Source organism: Aphelocoma coerulescens, chromosome 11 (genome assembly GCF_041296385.1).
Source record: "Aphelocoma coerulescens isolate FSJ_1873_10779 chromosome 11, UR_Acoe_1.0, whole genome shotgun sequence".
Taxonomy (NCBI): Eukaryota; Metazoa; Chordata; class Aves; order Passeriformes; family Corvidae; genus Aphelocoma; species Aphelocoma coerulescens.
Window position 1 is genome coordinate 12,770,208 of NC_091025.1, and position 27,395 is coordinate 12,797,602.

At 39.0% G+C, this 27,395-nt stretch overlaps 3 protein-coding genes across 21 annotated transcripts in view; 1 reads left to right on the top strand and 2 right to left on the bottom strand.

Moving 5' to 3' along the window:
* NKD1 (NKD inhibitor of WNT signaling pathway 1) overlaps positions 1 to 8,687 on the bottom strand; it is a 278,155-nt gene extending 269,468 nt beyond the window's left edge. For 9 of the 13 annotated variants that reach the window (XM_069026856.1, XM_069026855.1, XM_069026852.1 and 6 more), the window contains exon 1: positions 2,334 to 2,420. The gene's annotated coding sequence lies outside the window, so the exon portion shown is untranslated. Of the gene's footprint in view, positions 1 to 2,333; positions 2,454 to 8,282 lie in introns of those variants that run through there. The other 4 variants (XR_011154428.1, XR_011154427.1, XR_011154429.1 and 1 more) reach the window with 1 other exon arrangement.
* Positions 1,876 to 15,855, top strand: BRD7 (bromodomain containing 7). Its single transcript, XM_069026847.1, has 17 exons — positions 1,876 to 2,002; positions 2,360 to 2,568; positions 2,978 to 3,107; positions 3,504 to 3,561; positions 4,668 to 4,812; positions 5,974 to 6,084; positions 6,412 to 6,596; positions 7,396 to 7,519; positions 8,166 to 8,241; positions 8,760 to 8,867; positions 9,475 to 9,607; positions 10,363 to 10,474; positions 11,629 to 11,685; positions 13,081 to 13,189; positions 13,336 to 13,479; positions 14,568 to 14,711; positions 15,663 to 15,855. Exons 1-17 carry the CDS (start codon positions 1,954 to 1,956, stop codon positions 15,725 to 15,727), a joined length of 1,959 nt encoding a protein of 652 aa, XP_068882948.1. The 5' UTR covers positions 1,876 to 1,953; the 3' UTR covers positions 15,728 to 15,855.
* A 792-nt stretch (positions 15,856 to 16,647) lies between these two features.
* ADCY7 (adenylate cyclase 7) overlaps positions 16,648 to 27,395 on the bottom strand; it is a 60,684-nt gene continuing 49,936 nt past the window's right edge. For all 7 annotated transcript variants that reach the window (XM_069026845.1, XM_069026843.1, XM_069026842.1 and 4 more), the window contains 10 exons: positions 26,600 to 26,662; positions 25,898 to 25,936; positions 24,381 to 24,538; positions 23,120 to 23,201; positions 22,402 to 22,557; positions 21,628 to 21,774; positions 21,082 to 21,189; positions 20,211 to 20,325; positions 19,564 to 19,688; positions 16,648 to 19,448 (listed from right to left, as the gene is read on the bottom strand). In XM_069026845.1, the coding sequence (XP_068882946.1) occupies positions 19,302 to 19,448; positions 19,564 to 19,688; positions 20,211 to 20,325; positions 21,082 to 21,189; positions 21,628 to 21,774; positions 22,402 to 22,557; positions 23,120 to 23,201; positions 24,381 to 24,538; positions 25,898 to 25,936; positions 26,600 to 26,662 (1,140 nt within the window). In that variant the 3' untranslated portion in view covers positions 16,648 to 19,301. The remainder of the gene's footprint in view (positions 19,449 to 19,563; positions 19,689 to 20,210; positions 20,326 to 21,081; positions 21,190 to 21,627; positions 21,775 to 22,401; positions 22,558 to 23,119; positions 23,202 to 24,380; positions 24,539 to 25,897; positions 25,937 to 26,599; positions 26,663 to 27,395) is intronic.

A 27,395-nucleotide genomic window follows, 5' to 3' on the forward strand; every position in this document is an offset into this window, starting at 1 on the left:
GTAATGTAACCAGCAAAATGCAAAACAAAGCTGTCACATCTGATTACACTCCCAGTGACTGAATGGACAACAGACAAGAGATTTTCTCGATCTTCACAAGCTCTCAAAATAAACCTTATATCGCTGTACAGCCACACGTATCATAAATTTCTAATTAACAACTTTTTTCTTTTTGGCTGTAAAACATCACATACGATTCAACAAACTCGAGAAATACTTACAGGACTATTGTGTGGGAATAAATTAAAGCTTCTCTTTTGAAATAGAAGCAGTTTATTTTTCCACTCCAAACTTCAGAGAAGTGAAATTTCAAGATGCATTATAGAAGAGGTCTTGGCAGAAAACAATACCTACAGTGTTGTTGAAACAGCAATGACTGCAGCTTAAGCAATAACAAAAAGTAAACTATTAACTTTGAAAGACTATACAATCAGTGTTGCATTTAATTTTGAAAACCAGTTGCTTGCTTTGGGAGCACTCTCGGGCAAGGCAAATGGGAAACTTGCAAGACTTCTAGGAGGTCAAAATTTCTAAGTTACTTTTGACTTGTAATGGACTATATATATATTTTCCTTAGAGTTTTAACATGATTATAAAGTATTTCTTTTCAAAACTGGTGAGCAAGTTTAGGCACTCAGCAAACCTGAGCCTGTCCCAGCCTGTGGAGGACAGGCACAACCATCACTGCTGTTTGGAGAGACATGTCGCTTGGATGGGTACAGATTCTACACACCTCTGCCAACCCTTCCTCGGGTAGACAAATCCCCTGCTCTTCTCACTGGTACAAATTCGGGCACAGGTTCTCAAACTCCAGGAACCGCAAGCCACGGCTAGCGGCCTTTGTCCCGGATTGAGGGTCTGCGGTTAGCTGGAGCTCTGCCTGACGTGCCCGGCCAGCAGCAGCAGCCAGGTCACGGCCACACCACAGCCAAGGAGCCGGCAACTCTCTCAAGCCCCTTGACACCCAGTCGAGTGCAGAGTAAACTCTGCTGTCAGAAGGACAGGCTGCCCCAGCACCCCTTCTGCTGCTGCCACTGTTGGCCCCTGGCACCCACAGTCCTGGCAGAGGACATTCTGTGGCACCGGCTTCTGTGAACAGCAGCACCCAGGCTGAGTACTCGGGTGGTGGAGACACCGTCCCTGGGGGTGTTTAAGGAAAGGCTGGACGCGGCACTCAGTACCGGGGTCTGGTTGATGCGGTGGTGATCAGTCACAGGTGTGACTCGATGACCGCAGATGTCTTTTCCAGCCTCAGTGATTCTGTGACTCCGTGAATCCTGCAAAGTCTCTGAAACGCTGCAGTGCCCCGGGGCCCCAAGGGTGGGATAAGAGGGACAGGGATGCAGGCACAGCCCGCCTCAGGCTGGGAGCAAGGGGCACCGCCGGGGGAGCAGCAAGGAGCGGCTGCCGGCTGCGTGAGGGGAGAGGGCGCAGGAAGCTACGGGCAGGCACAGGACAGGCGAGATTCACCTTAGATACTACGAAAAAAAAAAAAAATCACTCTTCGGATGTCAGGCTGCCAAGGGAGGTGGTAGAATCACCATTCCTAGAGGTGTTTAAGAGTTGCGTGGATCAGGTGATGTGGTTTAGGGGTTACAGTGGGAGTGCTGGCTTGACAGCGGGACTTGGTGATTTTAAACCAGCTCTTCCAACCTTGAACATTCCACGATTCGGTAGGATGCCGTGAGGGTTCTGGAGAGGCGACGCTGCCCGGGGAGCGGAAGGAGCTGCGCACAAGGGAAAATGCCCCGAGCTCGCCGCTTCCAGGCGCGGAACGGATCACGAACCCCACAGCACGCCGCTCCCCGGCCGTGCCGCCACGGCGCCTGCGGCAGACCCCCAGCGCGCCAGGGGGCGCTGCGCCGCCGCCATCGCCTGCTCCCGGGCCGCGCGGGGCCGGGCCGGGCTCCGCCTCAACAGCGCGGCCTCTCCCGGGCGGGCCGGGCCGGGGCCATGGGCAAGAAGCATAAGAAGCACAAGTCGGACAAACATCCCTACGAGGGTGCGTCCCTATGGGGGTGGGCGGGCAGAGGAGGCCGGCCAGCGCGGCCCGAAGCGAGCGCGGGCCCTCAAGCCCCCAGTGGCGGCCGCCCCGCCCCGCCGGGCCCATCGCCGGGGCCGTTTGAACGCTCCGCGCTGAGGCTGCGGGGCCCTCGGTCCGCCGGCGGGCCCGGGGTCGGCACACGGGCGGGGCTGGGCTCTGCGCGGGGGAGAAGCAGCTGCAGGGGCTGGAAATGAGCCCCGTGCGGTGACGGCCTCTGGAAGAAGCCAGAAGCAGCGGAGGGATCGCGCGGGGTTATTGAGCACGGAAGTGTGTTTTCTTTGGTACTCACACAGTTTGTTTCTCTGCTGGTTTAAGAATACGTAGAAAAGCCACTGAAGCTGGTGCTGAAAGTTGGAGGAAATGAAGTTGCTGAGCTCTCCACTGGAAATGCAGGACTTGATTCCAGCCTCTACGAAGACAAATCAGAACATGAAAAACACAAGGACAGAAAAAGAAAAAAGAGAAAGAAAGGAGAAAAACAAGTTCCTGGAGAAGAAAAGGAGAAAAGAAAGAGAAAAGTTAAGGTATGTGTTCATGCTACTGCATTTTAGCAAAAAAAAAAAAATGTTTTGACTTTCTCTAGGTTTCCCATCAGAAGGTCAGCAGATAATGACTGTAACTTGTATCGTTAGACTGGAATACGTTCAGACTCGGTGTGTGCGGTGTTCCTGTCTCTTTTCTAAAGGACACACAGCATTAGCTGTCACATTTTCTAAAAAACAAATTCAGTGATACATTGCATTGTATGGCTGAATTATTTCAGTGTCCAGCAGATGGAGACAGTACATAAAGAATACAGAATTTTTAAACACTTACAAACTATTCTTATTTTTTAAACTTTGTGAATTTGTTTTGAAAAATCTAGAGAGCATTATGTACAGTAATAATGCAGGGTTTTCAGGTGCTCTTACATTTCCATAACGATCTTTCCAGGAGGATAAAAAGAAACGAGATCGAGACCATGGAGACAGTGAGGGGGAACAGGAAATGAAATGTCAGACCCCGGTCAGAATGGAATTGTCACCAGAGAAACCACTGACGAGTACTTTATCAAAGCAGGAAGGTAGGGGTATAAAAGAAATTTCTTTGGTAATTCATGTTTTCTCTAGTTGACTCACGTGTTATTGTTCTTTGTTTCTATAGCAAGTGACTTGGCATTTTTTGCCATCTCAGTGTTTTTCTCCAAGTCATACAAAAGTTTGGAATTAGCTTGCTGTACACTTCTTTAGCACAGTGGTGTCTGGTACTTCTGTCAGAGCGAGCATAACGTCAAGTAAGGGCAATGAGAAATGCAGATCCCCTGTAGGTATTGTGGGGTTTGCCATCATATTCTTTTCTTTACACTTAATTCTCAAGGTGTATCAGCTTTGTTCATTGATTTCTAATATCTTGGAAGTTTAATTCCTTGTGCAATCAGTTCTACCTCACACTCTTTCTCCCCACCTTGTTTTTGGTCTAGAGGTGGAACAGACACCCCTTCAGGAAGCTCTGAATCAACTCATGAGACAGCTGCAAAGGTAATGTCTGTGCTCCAGGCTTGCAGAGCCGTGAAGTGAAAATAACACACAGTAAGGGAAGGGGCATATACAAAGCTGAGCGAAAATATTATTGCTAAATATATTGCTAAGAGGGCTATTTTAGAAATTTAAGTGCTAGTTTAAGAACATACACTTAGAACTTCTCTTCAAATTAGGCTTCTTGTGAACACCTCCAGTTTCAAGTTCATAGTAGTTTTAAAAAGCTTTCAAACCCAGGATAATTTTCCAGTAATGTGATGCTTTCTTTAGGGGAACCTTTTGAAAGGAAGGCACAAGAGTTTATAATCAATTTGCCAAAGTTTCTTTTACCTCGAGTTCTCCTATTTTAGCATTATTTACTATAAAAAGGAAGCATGCACTTGAAAACTTCAACCATGTTCTCTTAATGTCTTACTAGCCAAATGTCTTTTGTTTAAAACAATCAAGTCTGCAGTTCTTTCACGTAGTCTCTTAAGATAATCTTTCTTGACTTTAAGAGTATCTGTGTTTTGTACAAGAGTGGTTGAAAAATCTTTCCCTTTAGCTGTCTCACCAGATTGAGCTTGAAACTTTGTTTGCAAGTTTTCTCTTATCCGTAAACTTTCAAGATCTAGGTGTGGTGTCAGTTATCAAAAAATGCCTGTGTTAGTTTTGGCTCCATTTCCCTGCATACAAAAAGCAGCACTTTTGATTGTGAACCCTGTCTCTTCCCTTCTGATATTGTCAGAGTAAACGATAAATGACAAGAATATTCTTACGATATATATTTATTTTTTAATTAATTATAATATAGTATAAAACCCCTGTGTTAAAATCCAAAATCTTTTTTAAAAGTTTGGGTTTTTTCATCCTCTTTGGAATGCAGGTAGTTATCTAAATATAGAAATAACTTCTAAAATACATTTGTAGCACTTTTTTGGTATGTGGGTTTGCATACAAGATCTTTTCAACCTTGAAAGAGAAAGATTATGCTGACACAAGCTATTTCTCTCTTTATAGTTCTGAGTCCTTTTCAGTTTAGTTATTTCCTTTCTATTTAATTCCAAACTCAGTGTGTTCTTTGTTATAAGTTGAAACATAGAAAACTGTCTTTCATTTCTTAACAGAAAGGATCCAAGTTCTTTCTTTTCATTTCCTGTGACTGACTTTATTGCCCCTGGCTATTCCATGATCATTAAAAACCCAATGGATTTTAGTACCATGAAAGAGAAGATCAAGAACAATGGGTACCAGTCCATAGAAGAATTAAAGGTAATGCTTTGAATTTTGTTTTGACTACAAAGATATATTATACTCAATTGACCTGAAGTCTAGTATTTTATGAGAATATAAAGATGCCAAAAAGAACCAGTACTTCTGCCTCAAGAAATGTTTCTTCTTGAATTTTTGTGAGCGAGTAAGTTCTGACGATAAAAGAGAAAACACTTCTGGTTTGCAAATGTGCATCTCAAAAAGATGCAGATGGTTTTGGGTTTTGTGCAGCATTGCATAGAACCTGTCAGTTTGTCCTTCAGCCTGTTTTTTTAGATCTGTTCTTCCAGTCTAATCTAGTCATGTAGATCAACGAGTGAAGGCACAGTGTGCTTGGTCCTGTTGGCAGCAACCACTTATCCTGGTGCTGTAATGTGTCTAATGGATTCAAGGGCCTGTTTTTAAAGCCTTCTAAAGCTTTTAGAAGGTGTGGGACCTAGTTTTATTTCATTTCTTCATCAGAAATACTTTCTAGTTCTTTACTGGGCTAGATGAGGACCTGAGAGGTGTAATTAAGAATTAGGCAGATGTTAGTTTATAGTATTGGTTGTATTTTCTTGCACATTCTTCTTTAGATCTCCAAAACTTAGTAAGAATATTCCCTATTTTAACAGTTGTTTCTAGTTAGTTTTTAGTTTTAACTTTGTAAATAGATGAGAATGTGATAAAACATATTCACCTGTAGAGGCTGCAGTGAGTATAGAAGTGCCATTTCTAGCTCCCTTGAATTTCGAACAAGCATACGTTTCTTCATTGTTATTAAAATTTTGGCATATTCTTTGTAATAATTTAACTCTGAACTGCAGCTTTTCATTGTCTTTGTTATGTTGCTTCACTTTGGTTTTGTTTTAATGACTGCTCATTGGAGGTGGGTAGTTGTAGCTAAGAGAGCTTCCCTTAAAACTTGAAAAACTACAAACAATACTGAACACTTAAGAATACTTGCAGGATGTTTGTTGGGCCGATGGATTCAAGTCTTAAAACTAAGTTACATACTTATTCCTGTTTACATTTTTAATAGATTTCTTAAATTCATTCATTAAAAGTAGTCTTTAAGGTTTTTTTTCCCCTAAAGCTTGAGACGCCACATTTGCAACAAGAATATCAGTATAGTACGCTGTAAAATTAACTTGCATTCCAAAATTATTAATGTTCGTACAGGATAACTTCAAACTGATGTGTAATAATGCAATGATTTACAACAAACCAGACACCATTTACTACAAAGCTGCAAAAAAACTGCTGCACTCAGGGATGAAGATACTCAGCCAGGTAACAAAAAACACCAACCAAAATATTAAAAAGTATACTGCTTCTTTTTTTGATCTCTCTTTATTCCCTTTTACAGGGATCTCTTGAAAATTAATAAAACCTTGCTTGATATTTGTCAAATGCTTGTAGGTTGGAATATAAATAGTACATTGTTTTAGTACTGCTGCCAGATCAGTCATTGTACAAATAGTTGCATTTAATATTTCACCTTCTAGACTCTGTTTATATTTGCTAGTGTAAGAAAGAACTGAAATAAAATGAGCCTCGCTAGCTAGGTTACAAAAGATTAATGGAAACAGCAAATAAAAGGATTTTGATGTTATTTAGGAGAGAATTCAGAGCCTGAAACAAAGTATAGAATTCATGGCTGACCTGCAGAAGACAAGGAAGCAGAAGGACAAGACAGAACTGCAGCAAACTGGGGAAGAGGAAAATGGTCCTGGGAAAGACAGAGGAGAACCTATGGATGGTGACACCAAAGCATTCAAAACACCTAGCAAAGAGCACAAAAAGTGAAGTATTATCTGAATAGTTATAGGATACACCTTCTAAATGCTACTGAAACAAGATGACTTAGGAACCAGTGGATATGGGTTTCTCTCTTTCTGGTACCACTTATACACTCTAAAACATTTTCATCTCAAGGTGTTAACACTTACAGAAAGCATCCTTATCTACTAAAACCAAATAAGATTAGAATCTTTTATGGTATAAAATCATTTTTGCATGTAGATAACCTTGTACTGCTCATCACCTCCATTCCTTCAGTTATTTTCTGGTTTAGTGTCTATTTCACAGAAATAGTATAGTTTTGGAGAAAGCTTGCAAACATGAGCTTTTAAACATATTGGTACAAAAAGCTACATAGCCAATTTCAATTACTTGTTGTTGTTGTTGTTTGTGGCTGTATTTGAAACATGCACCTGCCTAGCTACAGAAAGTGTACTTCCTGAAACAGCTTTTCATATCTAGAAATACCAGGTATGAAGATAGTAAATATTTAGGTCGATAAATACTGGATACTCAAATGAAGAGTATCTAATATACCAAAAGTGTCTTAGTTTTGTGGGAGACCTTTACACAGAAATCTTTACGGTTACTAACATAGCATCTGCTGATGTAAACCTTTGTCATGTGCCTCCCCTGTATTAAATACAGTCATATTCAATGGCACTTTCTTTCATTGGTAGTTGTTTGATCTACAAAACCAGTTGCAGAGTTGGCTAAAACAATATTGTCACAGTATCCTTTTGTGTTACTTAGCCAGTTGGTGTTCCAGCTAGTCACTACATTGTGTGGATGTATTCACAGGAAGGACAAAGACCTGCTCGAAGACAAATTACGAAGCAACAGCTTGGAAAGGGAACAAGAGCAGATTGATCGGATTGTTAGGGAGTCTGGAGGCAAGTTAACCAGGCGCCTTGCAAACAGCCAAGTAAGTATTGGGGGATTTGATAGCTCCTTTCACTTTTCCATAAACCAGGCTTCCTTGGCATCTTACACCAGTTGAAACTCCACATCTGCTTTTACTACAGCTTACACCATTTTACACCATTGATAACCAATATAACCATTTTACACCATTGATGATCTATATAACATCATAGGGTTAGAAGAAAATCGCTGTTTGAATGCATGCTAAATTTCATCAGCAGAGCAAGTTGAGCTTAAATTTTCCATAAAGTAATAGAAAAGGATGAATAGTAGAAAGCTCAGGAAAATAAATCTGACCTGCAAAAATCTCATAGTTCTGAAACAGACACATACCTGATCAAAGGTTATTAATGTTACAGGAAAAGGAACTCAGTTTGGTAATACTATGCCTGTTTCATTTTCTACATTTTTTGTCTCTTGGCCTCTGTAGAAACATTAGTATTTATCATAATATCTTAATTCCTTGTACCTATACCTATAATAAAGTTACCTAGGGAAAGTAAAATTTTAAAGCAGCACTCACTTCTGAGTGACTGATTTCCTTTCTTATTCCTGCAGATAGAACAGTTTCATTAAATGTTTTCGTTAGTTTAAGGATCAGGAATTTCAACTACTATGTACATTAAAATAGCCTGATCTTATTTCAGTGTGAATTTGAAAGAAGAAAACCAGATGGTACAACCACTCTGGGCCTTCTTAATCCAGTTGACCTTGCTGCAGGAGGTAAGTTGGCATGGTTCAGGTAGCAAGCCACTTCTACCTACCTGGTCTGCTGCTTCTTTGCAGGGGCAGATGAGCAAATCCTGGCCAAGAACTGAATGCCTCTTCCCAGTCTGATAAAGATCTGGATTGAAAAAGCTGCAGCTGAGGGATCACACAGCCTCAGCTGTGGCTGCTGTTAGGCGCAGCTGGTGAGAGCTCTCAGTGCTGTTACTTCTCTGGTTTGTGTCAGCTGTTTGTGGAAGCTGCAAAAGAACAGTTTGCTGCTGAAGAATTTCCTGGGATCCTCTTATTTCTTGTCCATGTACAGAGTGCAGTGTCTGCTGACCCAAAAGGTCACAGATGTTTCAGAATTGGGAACTGTCTGGGTCCCAGATCATTAATATGAAGCATTTGGATAGAAAAGCACACTTTGAGAGCCATGTCCTGTTTATTCTGAGTTTTTAGCTGTGAGTATTAAGTGAATTTAGACATCTTCCTATGCCGTCTCTGTTTATGTGTTTTGATATATCCTATCGCAGAACCAGGTTACTGCCCTGTAAAGCTGGGAATGACAGCAGGAAGGCTTCAGTCAGGAGTTAATACATTACAAGGGTTCAAAGAAGATAAAAGAAACAAGGTTACTCCAGGTAAGCGCTGATGTTTTTTTAAAAAATACAAATTCTTCTTATATAAACAAAGTGTGTTGATCTTGTTACTAATTTGGAACTAAGGACTTCTAAAGATAAAGCACGTTATTATGTATCGCTGCCCATGGCAGGAGGGTTGGAACTGGATGATCTTTAAGGTCCCTTCTAATCCAAACCATTTTGTGCTTCTTTGTATCTATCACACAATTAAACAGCACATCACGGAGTCCAGCTTAATTTAAACATACAAAAGGGATGAAATATTTACTTTTCATCTACATGGAGAAGAGAAACTACCAGACAGAGAAAGGGTTTTGGTAGCTTTAAAAGACAAGGGGGGAGCCTGAGAACCTGTTTCCAGCATCAGACTGTTCATGCTGTGCTAAGGCACACAGTGGTGTTAATGACATATTTGTAAATACAAATGCATTTGATGTTACTAAAAGTTGTTACATTGTGAACAGATGGTGTTAGGTGAAGGCTTGTTTCCACCTTAAGAAATATATTCCTTTAAAGTTTCTTTTTGGAGATTGTTTTACAGCCCCTTCTCATTTCTATCTGATGCATGCAGAGCAAGGTAATAATTAATACTGTTGTTATTCATTAGTGGCATACTTGAATTACGGCCCCTTCAGTTCCTATGCACCAACCTACGATTCAACATTTGCCAACATAAGCAAAGAAGATTCTGACTTAATCTATTCAACATATGGGGAAGACTCTAATCAAGGATCTTCCAGGTAATCCAGCAACCAGGATGCATAGTACAGCTCCCATGGACAGAAGCAGTTATGTGCAACTCTCTGCAGGATGAGCTTGCTTTTCTGTGGAATGCACTGCTGTCTTCATAGCTCACAGGGGTTTGTTTGTGTAAGAAACAAATACTTCAGTAGAAGAACCTGCCTCTAAAGTGTAATTAGCCAAGATGGAAGAATTTTAGTGCTTCTGATTCCTAGTAATACACTGTCTAAACTTAGATGTATTTATAACTGAAGGGCTCATGTTCAAAGCCAAAAAATACTGAGTTGTACAAATGTTTATACAAACAGGATTTTTTTAACATTACTGCCTTGAATGAGATACAGCTTTTTAAAAATAATTAATTCTATTGGTTTGTTATTCTTGATTATAAAAACTTCAAAGCTCTTTCGTTTTACGAGAATTTCACAAGGAGCAGGCACAGTGGTATCAATTCTTAGGAAATGGGGAAGTACTTTAGTACAGTGTAAACGTGAAGTGCCTGTCCAGGTTTGCTTTTGTGTTGATGCAGCTGCCTGACACACTACACTTTTCCAAGTTTTCCAGTGTTCCATTCAGAAGGGGTTCCTCAGCTACAGAAGGCATAGATGATTAAACTAAAGCAAGCCATTTAGATCAGGTCCTGTGCTACTTCTTGTGTTTTCTGTGCTGCACATACTGGTTTGACCTTGTGCAACTTTTTTACATTAAACGTTTGATATGAAAGTAGTTACCTTAACTATCTTTATTCTTTCAGTATTCAAGATTTTTTTATGAAATCCCAGGATTATCCTCTCTTAATGGCTGATAGTTTGCTTGATGTTCTAACTAAAGGAGGACATTCTAGAGCTCTCAGAGAACTAGAAATGGTAAGAATGGATTTGTGTACTATCTGTTCTTTGATTTTAGCACACATGCTCTAAAGCAAGAGAAAGATGGTGCTGATCCTATTGATGGGCTTCCTTTTAACTGATAGAATTGGAAAATGAAGACTGATCTTTGTCTCCAGTGGCAGGATTTTCTGTAAAGGAATTATTCTATTTTTACTTAGTGAAATGTGAATATTAACAACATATTGTAGATAGAGATATAATCACGCATTCTTTGTCTATTGTACCATTCCTATTATCACTAACTCCTGTTCCAAGACCAATAAGCAGTTGTTTAAAAACGAGGTGATCATTGATAGGCTTTTTTTTTTCCATGAAAATTTTATCACATTCCTAGCTGCCAGTGTTTAGTTCAGGAGAAATAATATGTAGTTTTTCCCCTTTACTTGGTACCGTGCTTTTAAACTCAAAAATGTGGTATGTAAAAATACCAAACAGCGTCTCTTTAAATTCTTAGGAGATTCCAGTCCTGTCTGTGCTAAACGTAACTGGAATCAAAGGGGCTCATTTGACAACCTTAACTTAATTGACAATCCAAGAATTATTTGTGAGGCTTCTCAGAACAGTTCCTTTTAACTAGAAGTCTTGCTTTGAGTTTCAAATTGATGCAAACTTGAAATAAACAGATTATAGCCTTTTACTAATGGGTCAATTATCTAATTAATACTAGAAATAGTTCATGGACCAAAGATGACCTTTTTGCCTCAGTTCACACTTTTCCTTAGCATCACATGTTTAGCTCATTTCTAGTACCCAGGAGGAGCACTGGCTGACAGGGTTTGACCACTTACTCTTGGCAGTATTAAGGGAAATACAGTTACATACAGAAACAGAAAGCATTTCAGCCTCTAATAACCAGCCTTCCTCTTCTACACCTCAGTAAACAGTCTCTGATGTGACATCACTGTGAACTTTGCAAAGAGAAAACCTGAGCTGAAAAAATGTATTTTAGTAAATGTTAATACCCCAAGAAAGACCCTAAAAAATAGCTGCATTATAAGTTGCTTTACAGTGTAAGAACATTACGACATTGCATATTTACCTCCCTTTAAAAATACTGCATCTTTAAGATTTTTCTTTGAATTTAAAAGAGTAATTTTAACACCTTCTTTAAAAATCCTTTCTCTGTTTAGCCATTGGAGGAAGCTGAAGGCCCACATGAACGAAGCGATGCAATGAAAGATGTAAAGGTATAATACTTGTATTTTAAGTAACTTCTCCAGCCAGCCTGTCCAAGCTCACAGATATAAAACTGCCTAAAACCTTCAGGCCTGTACAGCCACACTGAGACTTTGACAAGCTGTAAATACACCCTGTGACTTGTAAAAATGGTGTGTCCCTTTGTAGGCATGAGAAGAGTAAAGTTCTCCAAAACATTAAGTCTTAACTATATGTCAACAGAACTGGAAGAAAATGCTTATATATTTTTGTTTGTGATTGTTGGGAGCTGTAGCTTTGTTTCTGTCGTAATCTGGGTTAACGTGAATTTGTAATGTACACGTAAGATGCCCCATGATACTTTGCAGTCTTTGAGAAGTTCTCACTTTGTGCCCCTGTAGGCAATACGTTATAGATCTCAAATCATTCCACCCAAACATTGCTCAGTTAGAGAAAGCAGTTCTAGGGCCAGGGCTGCTCTCCTGAAGCATCTCTTCATCTGCAGCCAGTGCCCAGATTCTTTCTGAATTTTGGCCTCAGATCTTTGATAAAATCTCCTTTAGGTGAGCTGAAGAAAATTTTAAACTGTTTTTTAATTGGGATGCTGGTCTTAAGTTACTACATCATTTGTGCATATCCGCAATGGTTTTGCAGATGCTGTTTTCTATTTGGGTATGAAATAGAATAATAAACAGTAAGTTTCACAGGGTGTCTTTTCAGCTTTCCCTCTGTATGTCCACTTTATTTTTATAGAGCAGACTTGTTGGAACCCTGGGTTCTGAGAATTTCAGCCTTTCAGTGCTGAGAGGGAGTGATCCTCAGAAACACACTATATTAGATCCAAAACCCTGGGAAAAGTTTCCTAAATTGTGCGATAATACTGAGGTTGTTGCTGTGTAATTAAAAGTTATGTCACTGGGTGAAACATGTAGAAATGTAGAAAATTAGGTTTAAGAGATATAGGTTACAATATGGAGGATTTGGGGTGTGGATTTATGTCTTCTTTCTCCTTCTTTCTCCTTCTTCACAAATCTGAATGTTCTGTCATTGGGTCAAAAGTTCCACACTGCAGAACATGAAAAGTTAGTAATTGGATTGTAAGTAAAAACATATCTCATTATTGGTTAGTTTAGACTTTAAAAAGCTTGGAAAATTAAAACTCACAGCCATTTTCCACCCTTCCAACAAAGAGGCACACACTGTGCAGCTGTGTTACTGATAAGATGTAACAGCTAAGTCCGAACAGGAGTACTCGATCTCCTGTGTCTCAATTCAAACTCTGAGTAAAAGAACTCGAGATGTAGAGAAAAAGAAGAAAAAGCAATACAGACTAACCTTGTGTTCTGATCTTCCCCAGACAGTTTTGTTGTTTCAAGGCTGAGTATTATCTAAATTATTACTTGCTGGTTTTTTGGGGTTTTTTTCAGATTATGGAAATTGATATTGCTGCCAGGTTGGACGCTAATAGCGACAGACTTACAGCTCTAAAAGCAGTTACAAACTTTGGCATGCCTATAGAAGAGTTTGATTCTGAGGGTGAGTCTTCTTGGTAGTCATACTTCTGATATATGTCTGTAATTCTTCCAGTTTCTCAGTCCCTTACAACATTTTATGTCATAAAGTAAGTAAATAGACTTTACTTGAATCTTACTAGTGAGGACTTTCTTTTTCTCTTTAAACAGAGGCTGAAATCTTCCAGAGGAAACTTGATGAAACAACAAAGCTGCTCAGAGAACTCCAGGATGCTCAAAATGAACGACTGAGTACAAAACCACCCCCTAACATGATTTGTCTTCTGGGTCCATCTTATAGAGAAATGCATTTGGGTAAATACACTTTTTGTTATCATTCTTGCAGAATTGATCAAGTCCCAACTGGTATCAACTCCAAGAAGGAAAAAGTCTCAAGAGCTATAGTGTAGATTATGTGCCCTGCTAGGCCTAGAAGATTAATTTAAATTTTTTTCACATGTAAAGCCAGATGAAAATTTTGAACAGTAGTTACAAGTATTTCCTCTTTTTTCCTAAATATCCGTAGAACTGATTGAAGCTTCTCTATGCTATGGGGCAGACAATAGCCAAATACCTCCATGAGTTTTGCAGTGTCTTTGAATAAGGGTTGTTTAACTATTACCAAGTTCTTATTGCAAGGCTAGCTTTGGTCCAGGATTAATCTAGTTATCAGTCTATTGTGTTACACTAATTAATACCACTCATACATTCCTTAGTCATTTAAGCAAAGCTTCTTGTGTTACAAGTCAATTAAATTACACAGCTTGTGTTAATGGTAACCCTCTAAGACAAGACTCTGTACAGAGAGTGAATGTTTTGCAAGTAAAACTGACTTGTGCAACACTATTCATGGTCTAAACTAAACCATGTTGATGTGATTAGATAAATTCTCCATTATTGAAGAAATATGTCTAAGTTGGTACTACACCAAGTCTAAACCAGATCAAATACTATCCCTTTTAAGTTTCACTACTTACAGCTTCCTTCTTGAGGGAAAACCACATTTGTAGCAACAAGAACACTCTCTCTAGTTTACATCCAAAGCTCTGTGCTGAATCCCAGAATCTGTCTATTACTAACACCGGTGCTGTGTGGGTGGCACCAGCCCTCTCCCAGCTGCTGAGTGTAGCTCAAGTTCCATTAACTTACTCTTTAACTTCTGGTGTTTCCTGATGGCAGCAAGCCTTGTGCAGCAGCTGTTTCACTCCTCCAGTTCTTCTTACCCATCTCTTTGTGCCCAAGATGCCTTGCATGGCTGCACGCAGCACAACAGAACTCTTCTGGTGCAGAAACATTGTTTAACATAGTTCCCTTTGTACTTAAATGATTAAACTGCTTGCAGGGTGCTTCAACAATTCTGTGTCTATCTATAGCATATAAACACATCCTCTTATCTTTTCTAGCGGAGAGAGTAACCAATAACCTGAAAGAACTTGCCCAGCAAGTGACTCCGGGTGATATTGTCAGTACCTATGGAATCCGGAAAGCAATGGGAATCTCGGTTCCCCTGCCTGAGACAGAAGACAACTGGGTAGATCTGACAGAGGGTGAGTATGCTAAAACATCTTGTAGCATCTGTTCAGCTGGAACAAAACCACAGCTGGAGATGCTTAGACTAGTTTATGGTAGAACTATGCAGTAGCGTGGTTCCAATTTTCAGTTCTTCTCTCCGTTTTAAATTCTGTTTCAAATGGAAACTTGCTGCCTTTGGTCTTGGTCCAAAATCAGTCTTTTGTATGTATGGAACTTTGGTTCAGCTACATGATTACTTTATAATCCATTTTATATCACTGCCAAATTTTAAAGCTTGGTAATTCATTCAATTTTAGTTTTTCCATTTAGTGTGAAGTTGCAGGAGAGGAGTTAAAATTCCTCACTTGCTAAAATGAGAACATCATGATTCCTTCTTCACCAGGCTTTTGGCTGCACACTCCTTTTGCTTAGTTTGGCCAGCTGTTGTGCTTTGTAAATTGACAGCATTTCAACTCACCTCATCCAGACAAAAGTAGTGGCTGTTTTTGCTGGATTAGGGAGTCTGGTCAGTGGAGTCTCAGTGCCAGACCCAGACCTCCCCCGTGTAGTACATGTGCACCAAAAGTGGTCCCAGAGTTGGGGTAGGGCAGGGAAGAATTTCTTCTCAAGAAATGTAATTCACATACCAAATATACTCAATCTGTGGTTTGTGAAAGTTTTCGTTAAATAACATTTCAACTGAAAGAGTAGGATTCATTCAGGAACTCGTTCCTATTTTCAAGGAAACTGCTCAAGAAATTTCAATTTCAAAATTACTGAGCCTTTTCTTTTCCATAACATTACACAGAGGCTTTGTGACAGAACCAACTGGAACACAGGATTTTCTGGGACTGTTGCGGAACAACCAGCTAACACAGGGCTATCTGCACAAATAGCAAATGACTTGTGGTGTGCTCTGCTGTATATGCATGTCTTTCATTGCATATTCTGTGCTCAGTGATCTGCTATCTGTTGTAAACTTTCAGACTGTGAAGAGCCTAAGAAGACCATCACTGTCCCTGAAAATGAGTGTGGTGCAGTTACAGGCTGAAGATTCTGTTCAGTTTACAGCTGTTTGTTTGATTTTGTTTAAGAACCAGGTAAACGTCCTTCAGGTGCATTCACCATGTGTGTATATTGTGTGTTAAACTAATTTCGTTTATTAAATTTTGGAACTGATGGCTTTTGAAGGGTTTGTAGTAGTTGCTCCTGCTACGTAAAAGCACTAAATTATTCTTTTTGCAGTCTCTATTATTTTTAAACTCCTCCGCTGCATTTAAGTTTTCCTAGACTACCAAGTATCTGGAAAAGTCAAAGCATAATTAAAATGTGCCTATATACCGTGCAGGGACTCAACCAAAAGTTTCTAGAAGCAATGTATAGACTTATCTCTGAGTCTAGTTAGTGCAAACATCATTAGTGTCTGAACGTACAACTTCCCTCTTTTTAAAATTACTGTGCAACTCTCATGAACATGAGGAAGAGAAATAAACTTTTTATATAAAACTGATGCAGTGTGATGAATTAACAAAAGCTCAGCTTTGTGAGACTTTGAATGTGGATGAATCTCCTCTTAGAGAAACCTTGCTGTCTACTTATGGCATCCTAAAACTGGAGGGCAAGCTCAGACCCATGACCAGAAGTGAGACTAACAAACCCACCTGCTGTCAGTATATAAAAATACCCCATGGGTGTAGTGTAGTGATCTCTGATCCATAGCAGCTCATTGCCCACTACTCACCTTTTAGATGGTGCAGGAGGTGACTGCCAAGGATGGAAATACTGACATCTCTCATCAGCTGTTGAACATGTAGATGTCACTCTAAGCATTTTCTACTGGCAACATTTTTTAAAAAGATAAATACTGAGTTTAGTTTATGAGTAAAAATGGTCCCCTTAACTCTGCAGCACTATAAAAAATATGCCTCTTTCATGGGTATCTTCATCTAAATAATTGCAAAACTCGACATGTTTCAAGAAGATTTTTATTTCATAGTAAAAACAAAAGTTTGTTCTTTAAAACAGGTTGCTAGTTCCAGATGTTATTAGCTCTTCAAGTTAGATACAGTGCCATTTTTTCAATTTAAGGAAAAACATAATGCTGCAAGGAAGATTTTTCTACTACGATTGTTTCCTCAATGTTAAGTTTCACAGTTCACTCTCAGAAGGACTGCTGAAAACAATTATTCCAATACAATTGCTTGTTAAATTGAACTTTTTCTGTGGTTGAATATAGGTTTCATATAATAACAGTTCCAGTTCTGGTGAGAAATTAGTCATCCTCTTTTTCATTACACACAGTTTCTAACTTCCCCAAGAAGGCTGTGCACAGCACACCAACTGAGCAGTCCTTTCAAACCTGCAACCAAACCCAACTCCTTCCCCTTTGGAAGCTGCAGCTCTTCCTGCCACTTCTGCAAATGAGGTTGAGTTGAAGTTACACCAAAACAAGTTATCAGCCTGACAGGCAACATCATGTAAACAAAAGCATTTCAAAATGCTGTTACAGAAGCAAATGTTCTTTCATAGATAACTTAAATCTACAGTCTACTAGTTCTGTGAACAGGAGCACTTCAGAGCCAGCTCTATTTATAGGCATAATAACACTTTTCAAAATAGATTCATGAGACTAATGGTCACTTTACCTAACATGACATCAAAGACTGCTGAAAGGAGCCTTTGATACACGCATGGTCCTATAAAACAATAAATATCTCAAAACAAATGCTTGCTGAGCACCTGTAACTAACAAATACACAACATACAAGGGTAGCAAAAGCTGTTGGAAGGTTTATTCAACAACAACAACACTGACTTGCACTAACACAACAGCAAGAATGACACTTCCTTCTTCAGCAGAGCCCATGCGTGAACTAGACGATCTCAGATTAAGGTTTTCTTACATGCTGTTTTCTGTTGGGGACCTACTGCATACATAGATTTGATCTACGAAATTGACAAAGGCTATAAGCACAATTTTTAATCCACAGTTGGACAATATTTAGATTTGTTCCTATCTTGAAACATAGTCACTTCATGTTCTGTAGAAATTACACAGTAATTAGAAAGCGTCAGTGACGCACAGGACTGCTTAAACACTTGTCCAGGACAGGTTGGTACTAAACCCAGAAGCATTAGGAAATGCTGCTCTGTTTGTAGAAGAGTAAGGCTCAACCAAACAGCTGTTACACTCACTAATCACTGTGCTGTTCAGCACTACTCCATGTGGTATATAGGGAAAGGGAGAATCCATCCTTAGTAATGGACATAACTGGGCACAAGATGTTAGCCTTACAAACTACTGTCATCTCCACCAACAGAAAACAGATTAAGAGATTGCAATAAGTAAAAAAATGCCAATGTAGAAATTAGTGAAAGCCACTAACAGCTTAAAAACCTTACAAACTAAACTAATCTACACCAAGTCCACAATGATGGTATGAATGCTCCACTCATAGTTCCAGTGTTGGGGCTCCACTGAAATATTTCCATTATAAATACATTTTTTCCATACATCCTTTCCTTACATAACCTTCAAAACCAGTTTATGCAAAAAATTGCATTGCCTTTGAAAGGCATAGAAACCAGCCAATGGCTAGTCAAACTGCGGAAGTAAGAACAGAAAAAAAAAACCAAACCCCACCCCAGACACAGTTCTGTTTATGCAGTATCTGCTACTGTTTCTAATACTATTTTAGTAATTCTGTTCTTCAGCTTCCCAGCAATTCAGAACAGATTATTTTTTCTTCCCTAAGTGCCCTCAAGAACACAGCACAGAATCAGAATTCCTGCGGGGATCAGCAACAGCTACTGCTGTCAGAGCCTGTCCCCCATGCTCCTCACCATCACATGTATTTTTTGAAATTTAAAGTGAAAAATTTAAGACTTACCATGACTGAACAAAATGCACATGCAGATACTAATTACAGAGAAATACAAAGGAGAACATGTAATATAATGTAAACACGCTGAGCAAGATGAAAGTTACTTCTGAACAGCTCTTGGTCAGGAAAACATCTGCATAAGACAAAGTACTGCTGTGGAGGAGGCGAGGGTGGTGAAGTGACCCCACACTGTGCAATTCAGGTTTTTTCCCAAAAGAGCTCAGCACAGTTATATGATACACTTGAGTTTCCTTGCATTCCTCTTCCCGTTATTCAGCTGTCTTCTGCTGTGAAGTCTGTTCAGCATTAAAAGCAGGATCCGCAGTGCCCGCAGTATCACTGCACGTGTCTGGACAAACACAATACTGTAAGCAGGTGTGTGTCAACCAGGCAGTGGAATGTCCTAACATGGTAATGAGTTCTACAGTGCATCCACACGTGTTGTCACCAGAGCTATTAAGACTCCCAGTGCAGGTAACTGAAAATGCTTCATGGCAATTCCAAGTAAATCTTCAAATTACTTCAGGAAAAAGTAGTCTTTTTCAGACTGACGGTTGTGTATCTTCTATGAGCTTCTCAGAATTCTTCTTTATTAAAAAAAAAATTATCTTGAGATGTAGAAGAGATATGAACAGTATATACATGTTTTTAGAATAAAGTCCTTCACATAAGGAGGGAAATTCTACATCTTCACAGAAGGGAGGCAGATCTAAGTCTATTTTGGTTAACTTCATTGTAGCCTCAGTTCAGTCCGAGGCCTTGGAATTTGGCTGTCTCGGTGCAAACAAAGTAAGTCCTCAGTTCTCCCTTGCCTTTGACATTGATGAGTCCCCTACATTCACAAGAGTATCCCAGCTCCTGCAGTATTTTGCTTGTTTCTTCTGTGACCTTTGTGCGAAAAGAATTAGAAACTTGTGAATAATCAGAAGAATTTCACATTAAAGCAAAATTCCACAACGAATTAGAACTAATGCCTTAGACATTGCAAGGCTCATACGTTTACCTGGATCTTGCCAAGTTCCCCCGTACTCTCCATTCGGCTTGCAACATTAACAGTGTTGCCCCAGATATCATACTGAGGCTTCCGGGCACCAATCACACCAGCAATCACTGGGCCATGATTGATTCCTGCAGAAACACAAGCAGGTGTCATTGCTGAGGCAGGAAGTGATGTGACTTCCAGCTTCATTGTTAGCTGTAGCTTCAGGTGAAAAAAATATCTGAAAACTAAACTGCAACACCTTTTTAGCAATCAGTACTGTTCTATAAATATTCATACTGTGGCTCGGAAGATGTGAAGTGACTCACTCATTGTAAAATGGGAAGTCTAGGGCACAAAAGTCTTTCTCTTCTACTTTTAATATACAGAAATAAGCATTGTTAATGACAATACTGTCTAGTCAACAGCCAGTAACAGGGTACTTCACTCTTCATCTGTACCTTTCATTTCCTCCAAGTTCATCCAGCTGCACTGTTCCTGCTGCTCCCTCCAGTGATGAGAAAAGCCCATCCATGGAGGAGCCCGGCCTGTCTGAAAAGCTGACCAGACAATCCTGCCTTTGGCTATTCAGCACTTGGACCTACATCATCCCACCTCATTTCTCACTCGTCTGAGCTGTGGAGTTCACATTCTCCTCTAGCAGTACTTACCAACACGGAGGCGGAAGTTGTTAAAGGAATGTCGGTTGATGCCATCCAGTTTACTCATCAGGGCAATTCCATACTCCACCATAATCCCAATGTGAGCGTGCTGCCTTTCCCTATCCTGTGCAAATCATAATACATAGTAATGATCAAATTACAACATGGAAGGCTGGGTCAGGCTGCTATTCCAAAGCAGTACTGGCAGTGACCTGGAATGTTTATAAGGATGAGATCACTCATCCTTGTAACCAGAATTGCAGAATTTCAAAACTCCATTAAATTCAGCTGGGATGGCTGTGAGGCAACAAGCGTGATATGATTAAATTTTATAACAAATTAATGTCTGTCCTTTAGGATTTCAGCTTTAATTTTACATATTTTGGGTGTATTATTGTATGCATCTTAATGTCATACACAAAGCTGCTATACTGAAAACAAGCCAGAGAAATTCTTCTGGGTGACAAACAGTTTCAGACCTAATGTGGCACTTCATGATTCTCTTTCTGTGCCAGTTCTCAGGTATCACAAAAAGCCTACTGTCCAGTTCTGAGATGGCCTTTCCTTTGGCTCCCATTCTTTGACTCCTCTATTATTAGAGCCCTTCTGTTAGGCATCTAGGAATGTTATACTACTGCAATCAAAGATGAAAGATGTAAGAAGTATGCTGGGATTACAGACTTAATACCTGCTTTGGAAATAAAATGGAACTAAGAGATAAATAGTGAATTTGGCAGGAGAAAATACACTCTTGTCATCTTTTTCTGTATTTCAGGAAGCCACTCTTCACTATTTACTTTTTTGTATAAGGTTACATTTTGTTACTTTGAACACAGCTTTGCACCACAGAATACTGAAGGCAGCTTCAGAGCCAACGTACCTGGTTATTCTCCTGGCCTGGTGTAACACTGAGACCAGCTGCTGCCATGTAAGTGCTTCCAATTGTTTTTATTTTTTCAACACCACTGAATTTAGGTTTTAACAAGAGCTGTTTGAATGGAAAGAAAACAAAAACTTGAGACTTTAATACCATATTTCAGTGTATTTAACCACAAATTTTATACTGTCTACAATAAGCATTAAACATCTCTAGCAATTCTATCACTCACATGAAGATTAGATAAAATACTGAAAATTAGGTTCACAGTTTTACTCTACCCACTCACAGGAGAAATAAAAGCTCTGAAGTACTGAAATAAAGTCTTTAAATTCACAACTTTAAAACTATACTTCTAATGGATTAGATGATGATGTACTTGGAAATCCCAACCAGATGGGAATATATCTTTCAAGATTGCAAGACTAAGTCAGAATATAAGTTCGGCATAAAAATAGTTTTCCCCCCTCTAATGCTCAGAGATCTAGTGAAACATTTATTTTGCAGTAAATATGTAATCCAGTGCATTTTTGAAAGAAGCTTAATTACCTCATCAAAATCAGCAATGATTTCATTTAACAGCCGCAGGCATTCCAGGCCTTCTTTATTAACATCACATTCAGTGTAAAACACCTTAAAATCTGGTACTGATGCAAACATGACACAGACACAGTCATAGGATTGATGGTACCAGTCCTAAAGGAAAACAGTAAACCCACACATGGTCAGCAGCCACGTTCACCTACAAGTACTCACACTCATGACAATTGTCTGTAACCAGTAATCAAATTACAGCTTTCCTATGAAGTCAGCCACATCTTTTATTCTATCAGAAACATTACCGACGTGGATTTGCCTAAGGAAAAGCTGAGATTCCTTAAAGGTATCTTAAAGGTTTTCATCCACTTGGACACTGCCAATCTTCTGAGACACGGCATTGATCACTCTGATGACATGCTGGCAGAATAAGATTTCTTTAAAAAAAAAATCATTATCAGTGAACTTCTCTCTGGGAGATGCTATCTGTTCGTCAACTAATTTCTCTAAAACTATGACCTATCCTCTGGTAAAATACAGGCTTTGGAAAGCAGTAAATCTCGTTTAAATATTTGCCAAATTCTGAGAACAGATTTCAGTGAGTGACACTAAAAGTTTGCGTTTTTCTGAGGCCATCAGGTTAACAGGTTCTCAGGTTTACAAAGGTCTTGGAATACAAATAAGAGACAAGGATTGCAGAAGTTTACATTCTGTTCTTTTTCGCATCATTATATATATCACAGAAGTCCAATTTGCTGTCCTTCACACAGGAGAGACTCAACACACCTCATTTCGTTTTTCTCCAATGAAATATGCAGCAACATGTGCTGGAAGTACATTTTCCAGCAAAAGCCTGTTAACATTCTCCATAGTTTCAAATTGTTCATGTTCTTTTTTAAACTTATTCTTCCACAGACAATCCAGTCGACAGTAATAGTCAATCTGCAAAAAGACCAGATAGGATAAATCCATAAAATAACTCGCTGAAAAATATTAGGCAATTTTCTCAAGAAGTATAGTAGCAATAGTTTCTTCAAGGCCTTTTGGGTCTATATAGTTATGAAAAATGTGCTTAGAGAGCAAAGGTCAGAAAAATATGAAACAGCCACTAAGACCAAATGTCATTTGGTACCATCAGGTGTATTTACCAAAATGACACTTTAATAATATGATGATTATTTTTATCTTGAATTGCTATGTTGATTTGGAATGAATACTGATATATAAATACAGATAGATCAAAAGTGGAAGAACCAGGAAGTTCTCATGTCTGTGATGCAAACACTGTTGAAAACTAGAAAAATATTCCCATCCTTTCACAGTAAAAATTTTTTGCATTACCAGTAACTAATTACAAGTATGTTATCTTCAAGACCAGAATATTAAAAAAGATAAAAATATATACTAACTTGAAGCACAATTTCCAGGAACAAAACTTTTGCATTTTATTTAAATCAACTTGCTGCAAGTAAAGGAACTACGCAATTACATTTTAAATACATACCTGTTTTGCAAGTAAAACTAGGGTTATGTAAAACAGAACCAGATATAAGTTAGTCATTATCCTTGGCTCTTTGATGAAAAACCTGAAAATAAGAAAGCAGTACAAAGTCATCTGTATGCTTTAAAGAAAATCTGCACAATGGAGAGTTGGGGTAGGAGGTGAGGGGAAAAGCATGTTTGTTCACACTTGCACCACAGTGTCACTGTTTGTTTGTGCCAGTGGCTGCCTGGGGACAGGTCCTGTCCTAACAACGAGAAAGGATTATCTGACAGTCCAATACATGGAACGACTCATTTCACATCAGGACACACCGGGTGCTGAAACCTTGTTCAGCAGCTGTTGTAGTGAAATGTTCAAGTAAACATGGCTTTATCTTAACGGAGCCATCTTAATTTCCACCAGACTGAGTTTCAGTTTCCATCCCACACTGCCCTACAAAAACATAGCCAACAAAACCTTGAGGTAGGAAAAGAAACTCTCTTCTTTGTGAAAGACAATAACAAATTAAAAACCTGAATTCCTAAGACAAAGACAGCAGTAAAATCATACCTATATCTGAGTCACCACATATTTTTCATAGTAAGATCAGTCTTGCCACATCTATTAATTTTCACAAATGCAAACTAAATTCTCATCATATGAATGATTAAGTTCACACAAGCTTTTTTAAGGTGTGCTGACAGGTTACAGCCCCTGCAAAATAAGCTTATTCTAATCTTCAGCTATGAAACTATGCTGAGGAATCTAAGAAAGACTTAAAAATTGACAGTAAAATCTTTGCATGTGATTTCTCTTCAGTATTTTCAGTTTCTGCAATTAGATCAGGTAAATTGCTGTTATTTTCCAAAATATCTTCACTTAGTAAGGTTAGTACATGTAGAGTTCACCATCCTATTGACTACCAAGGTCTCACAAGCACAGCTTGAGCCTCAGACTTTTAACAAGACTTTTCTTCATAACTTAACAGAAGATCAACTTTATTATGACATTAATATTTTACTTCCTAGTCCTTTATGTAATCCAAGGCTTCCAGGGATCTCAGAAGCCACATTACAGAATGTTTTCAGAGAACACACACTTTGCTTAAAAAGAAAAAAAAGAAGGTGAAATGGTCTAATATGATTTCCAGGTTGTTAACTTCATAGAAAAGTTTGCAATGTCTGGCTCACATGATTTTAATATTTCAATATTCCAGTAAGCGCACAAAAGTCTAACACCTCCTTAAATGAAACATTAAAGGATAAGAAACTTTACAGTGCACCTGGTACTGTTGCCATAGAAGTCCTTGTGCTGAAGGGTATTAAAAATGATGAGGTAGACAGTCACAGCAATGGACAGGAGGAGAACTTTGAGTTCGAAGCTCATTTGCAGGAATACCGAGCAGGCTATGAACCCCAATATACAGCAGTAAGCATAATACTGTAAAAGAGGAATTTAAAGAGCTTTTGCATTATTCAGAACTTATGTCTAAGAGATGTTCAAACCACAGCAAATGCTCTGGATTCATGGTCACTACAATTTAAAACAAAGAAATTACAATCACTTAAAGCTTTATTTTTAATGGCACTAAAAGGATGAATTAATATTGATTTTAGTTTACTTTTAAAATTTGTTATGGGTAAACAAAAATATTTAAACAGAAGAACACCAACAGAAGTAAGCAATGCCAGATAAAAACTGAAGCGTTGAGAATTTATCTCCTGAAGTTTATTAATTTAAGCAATTATTTATTTAATGTTCAAGACTAATCTAAAGTAGTTCATAGTCCAGTGAACCAGCTCTAAACCAACAAGTCCAGCATTCTAATCCTATTTTGACTGTGCTTTCCCATTGTAACCCACCTCCCACCCCAGTAACATATGAAGACCATGACTGGTTATCCAGCCTTAGACACTGCTCCTTCATAAGAACTTTGATGCTAAAAAGCATTATCAAGCTATGGCCACTATCCCTATTGTGGAATTACTGAGCACTTTTCCAGGGGAATCCCAGTTCAGGCATGGTGTCCAAGGTCAGCATGCAGCTGGCAGCACTGAACATGGTACCAGGTGTAGACAGAATTGCTCCCTGCAGCCTGGGCACAGGTGTGAGGTGCTGAGCTGGCATTCTTTAGTCTACAAGCAACTCCAAAATTACCCCAGCTTCTGCTCCTCAAGAATTCAGTTCTCTTTATGCACAAAGCACAGTTTTCCCACCTATAATAACACAGACCTACCACAGAACTGTGAGATTCTTGGCTAAACAGTTAACATTTCTGCTAAAGTGAATGAAACCAGAACAATTTATGAGGCAATTCCTAATCAGAGCCCATATATAACACATGATACCAACACTGTCATCCTAAAGACACTAAGTCTACCTCCAAAAGAAAACAAACACTCCCTCAAGCCAAACCTCTGAAAAAGGAACCACTATGTAGAGAGCACCAACAGAGGTGTCAGCCACTTAAGCCCTTTCACTCTATAAAGACACTTTACTGGGACACTTGCAAGTACAGCTCTCACCTTTCAGACTCAAACATTGTCATCACCCTGTTCTGCTGTTTTTTCCTTAGAGTTTTAGACCTACTTTTAAGTCTGAAATTTCAAAAAACTGCAAAGCCATATTTTACTCAGCACAACAACAGCAGCTGAATAATCTTGATTTCATAAAGAAATTTTCTGCTGTCAGATACCTAAAAAAGCTACTTTTTATAGAGCAACAGAACCTGCCACTTGGCAGTAATATACATGACATTCAAAGATCTGGCTTTCAAAGTAAGATGCATTCACTACTTACAGTTTCCTCAACGCAGGAATGAGTTGTGTTTCCAAAAGTCTGATTTACAAACATGCAAGAACAAAAAATTACCAGATGAATACAATGTGCATTTCATATGTGTAACTTAGGATTTGTCATAAGCACGTGAATGAAAGACTCCTCACACAACCTGCTGCACATCATTCAAAAATATCTAAAGGGATGGCCAGGTGGCAAAGGAGCATCCCAAATATTTGGATGAACTCAAAACAGAATACTACTTTGGAATTAAAGACATAACAAGTGAAACCCTTAGAAATAATAAGGGTATTATGCTTTTGTGTATTATGCTGAATTTAGCTTTACAGAAATGCTAGAGAACGCCCTTCAAATATGCTGAGAGATCAAAATAAACCAAAACTTCAGTTTTACACACAAGTACTCCAGACTTCTGCAAATCCCTACAGGATGCACAGGAAAGCCATATGTAACAACAGAAAATATCCCTTATAACTGCCTTGTGTCATGAGCAAGTCTTCTTGTTCAACAATTAAAAAAAACCCCTAACTTTATAAATAAAAAGAAAATATATCAAAATACTGCCATCCATCTATATGATAGGAGTTGGACTTTGATGATCTTTGTGGGTCCCTTCTGACCCAGGATGTTCTATGATTCTATACCCACCATCCAAGACTCATTTCATTTTAATCCTAGAAATTAAGATGGTACTCTACTCACATTTGTGGTAGCACACAGGTCATTTGATCCAGTAAAGTTGGCAGGTTTGTTCTTTTCAGTAGTCTTGATTTATTGGAGAGGAGGGAAAAAAACCACAAAACAAAACACATCAACAAAACCACCATACAAACGTGCTAGCAGATAGTCACTGATTTTAAGTTTTTTCTCCATGTATTATATAGAGTGCTGATCTGGTTGTCTTTTCAGTGCTACTGAATAAATGCTGAAATACAATGGCATCCCATGTAGTTGTATTAAATACATCTGCACACACAAGCTGCAAGAAGGATAAAATTTACTTATTTTCTGACTGGGGGTAAAGTTTTACATTATGGCTGTGTTAATCTAGCAGCTATCTGGCACAAACATGTGGTTTTGTCTCATCCCCCAGTTTCACAGCTGCTGTTCCTGTTTTCTTTCAAGCTGTCTCTGGTGGTGTTCACATGACACCACTGTGAGTCAATTCAAGGACCTAAGCCAGCAGAAAAAAAGACCCTACAAAAGAAACTTAAGCATTTTCTGCAGTATTGCTTTCAGAATGAACTCCCTGTGGAATCAGAAGAATGGCAAGGCAAACAAACACAAAGGATCAGGAGGACATCAGTTTTAGTAGTTAACTATCAGTTAGGTGGAACTGTTAACACACAGAGCTTGTTTAAAAAAAACACAGCACAGTTATTCAAATGTACATACCCCAGGTGCAGTACACTATTCAAACTAAATTTATAAAACAGATGCCATTTCCATCTTACTCCAGCAGTAACTATCCTCAAAGCCTTTGCTTTTAAAAGAGCCC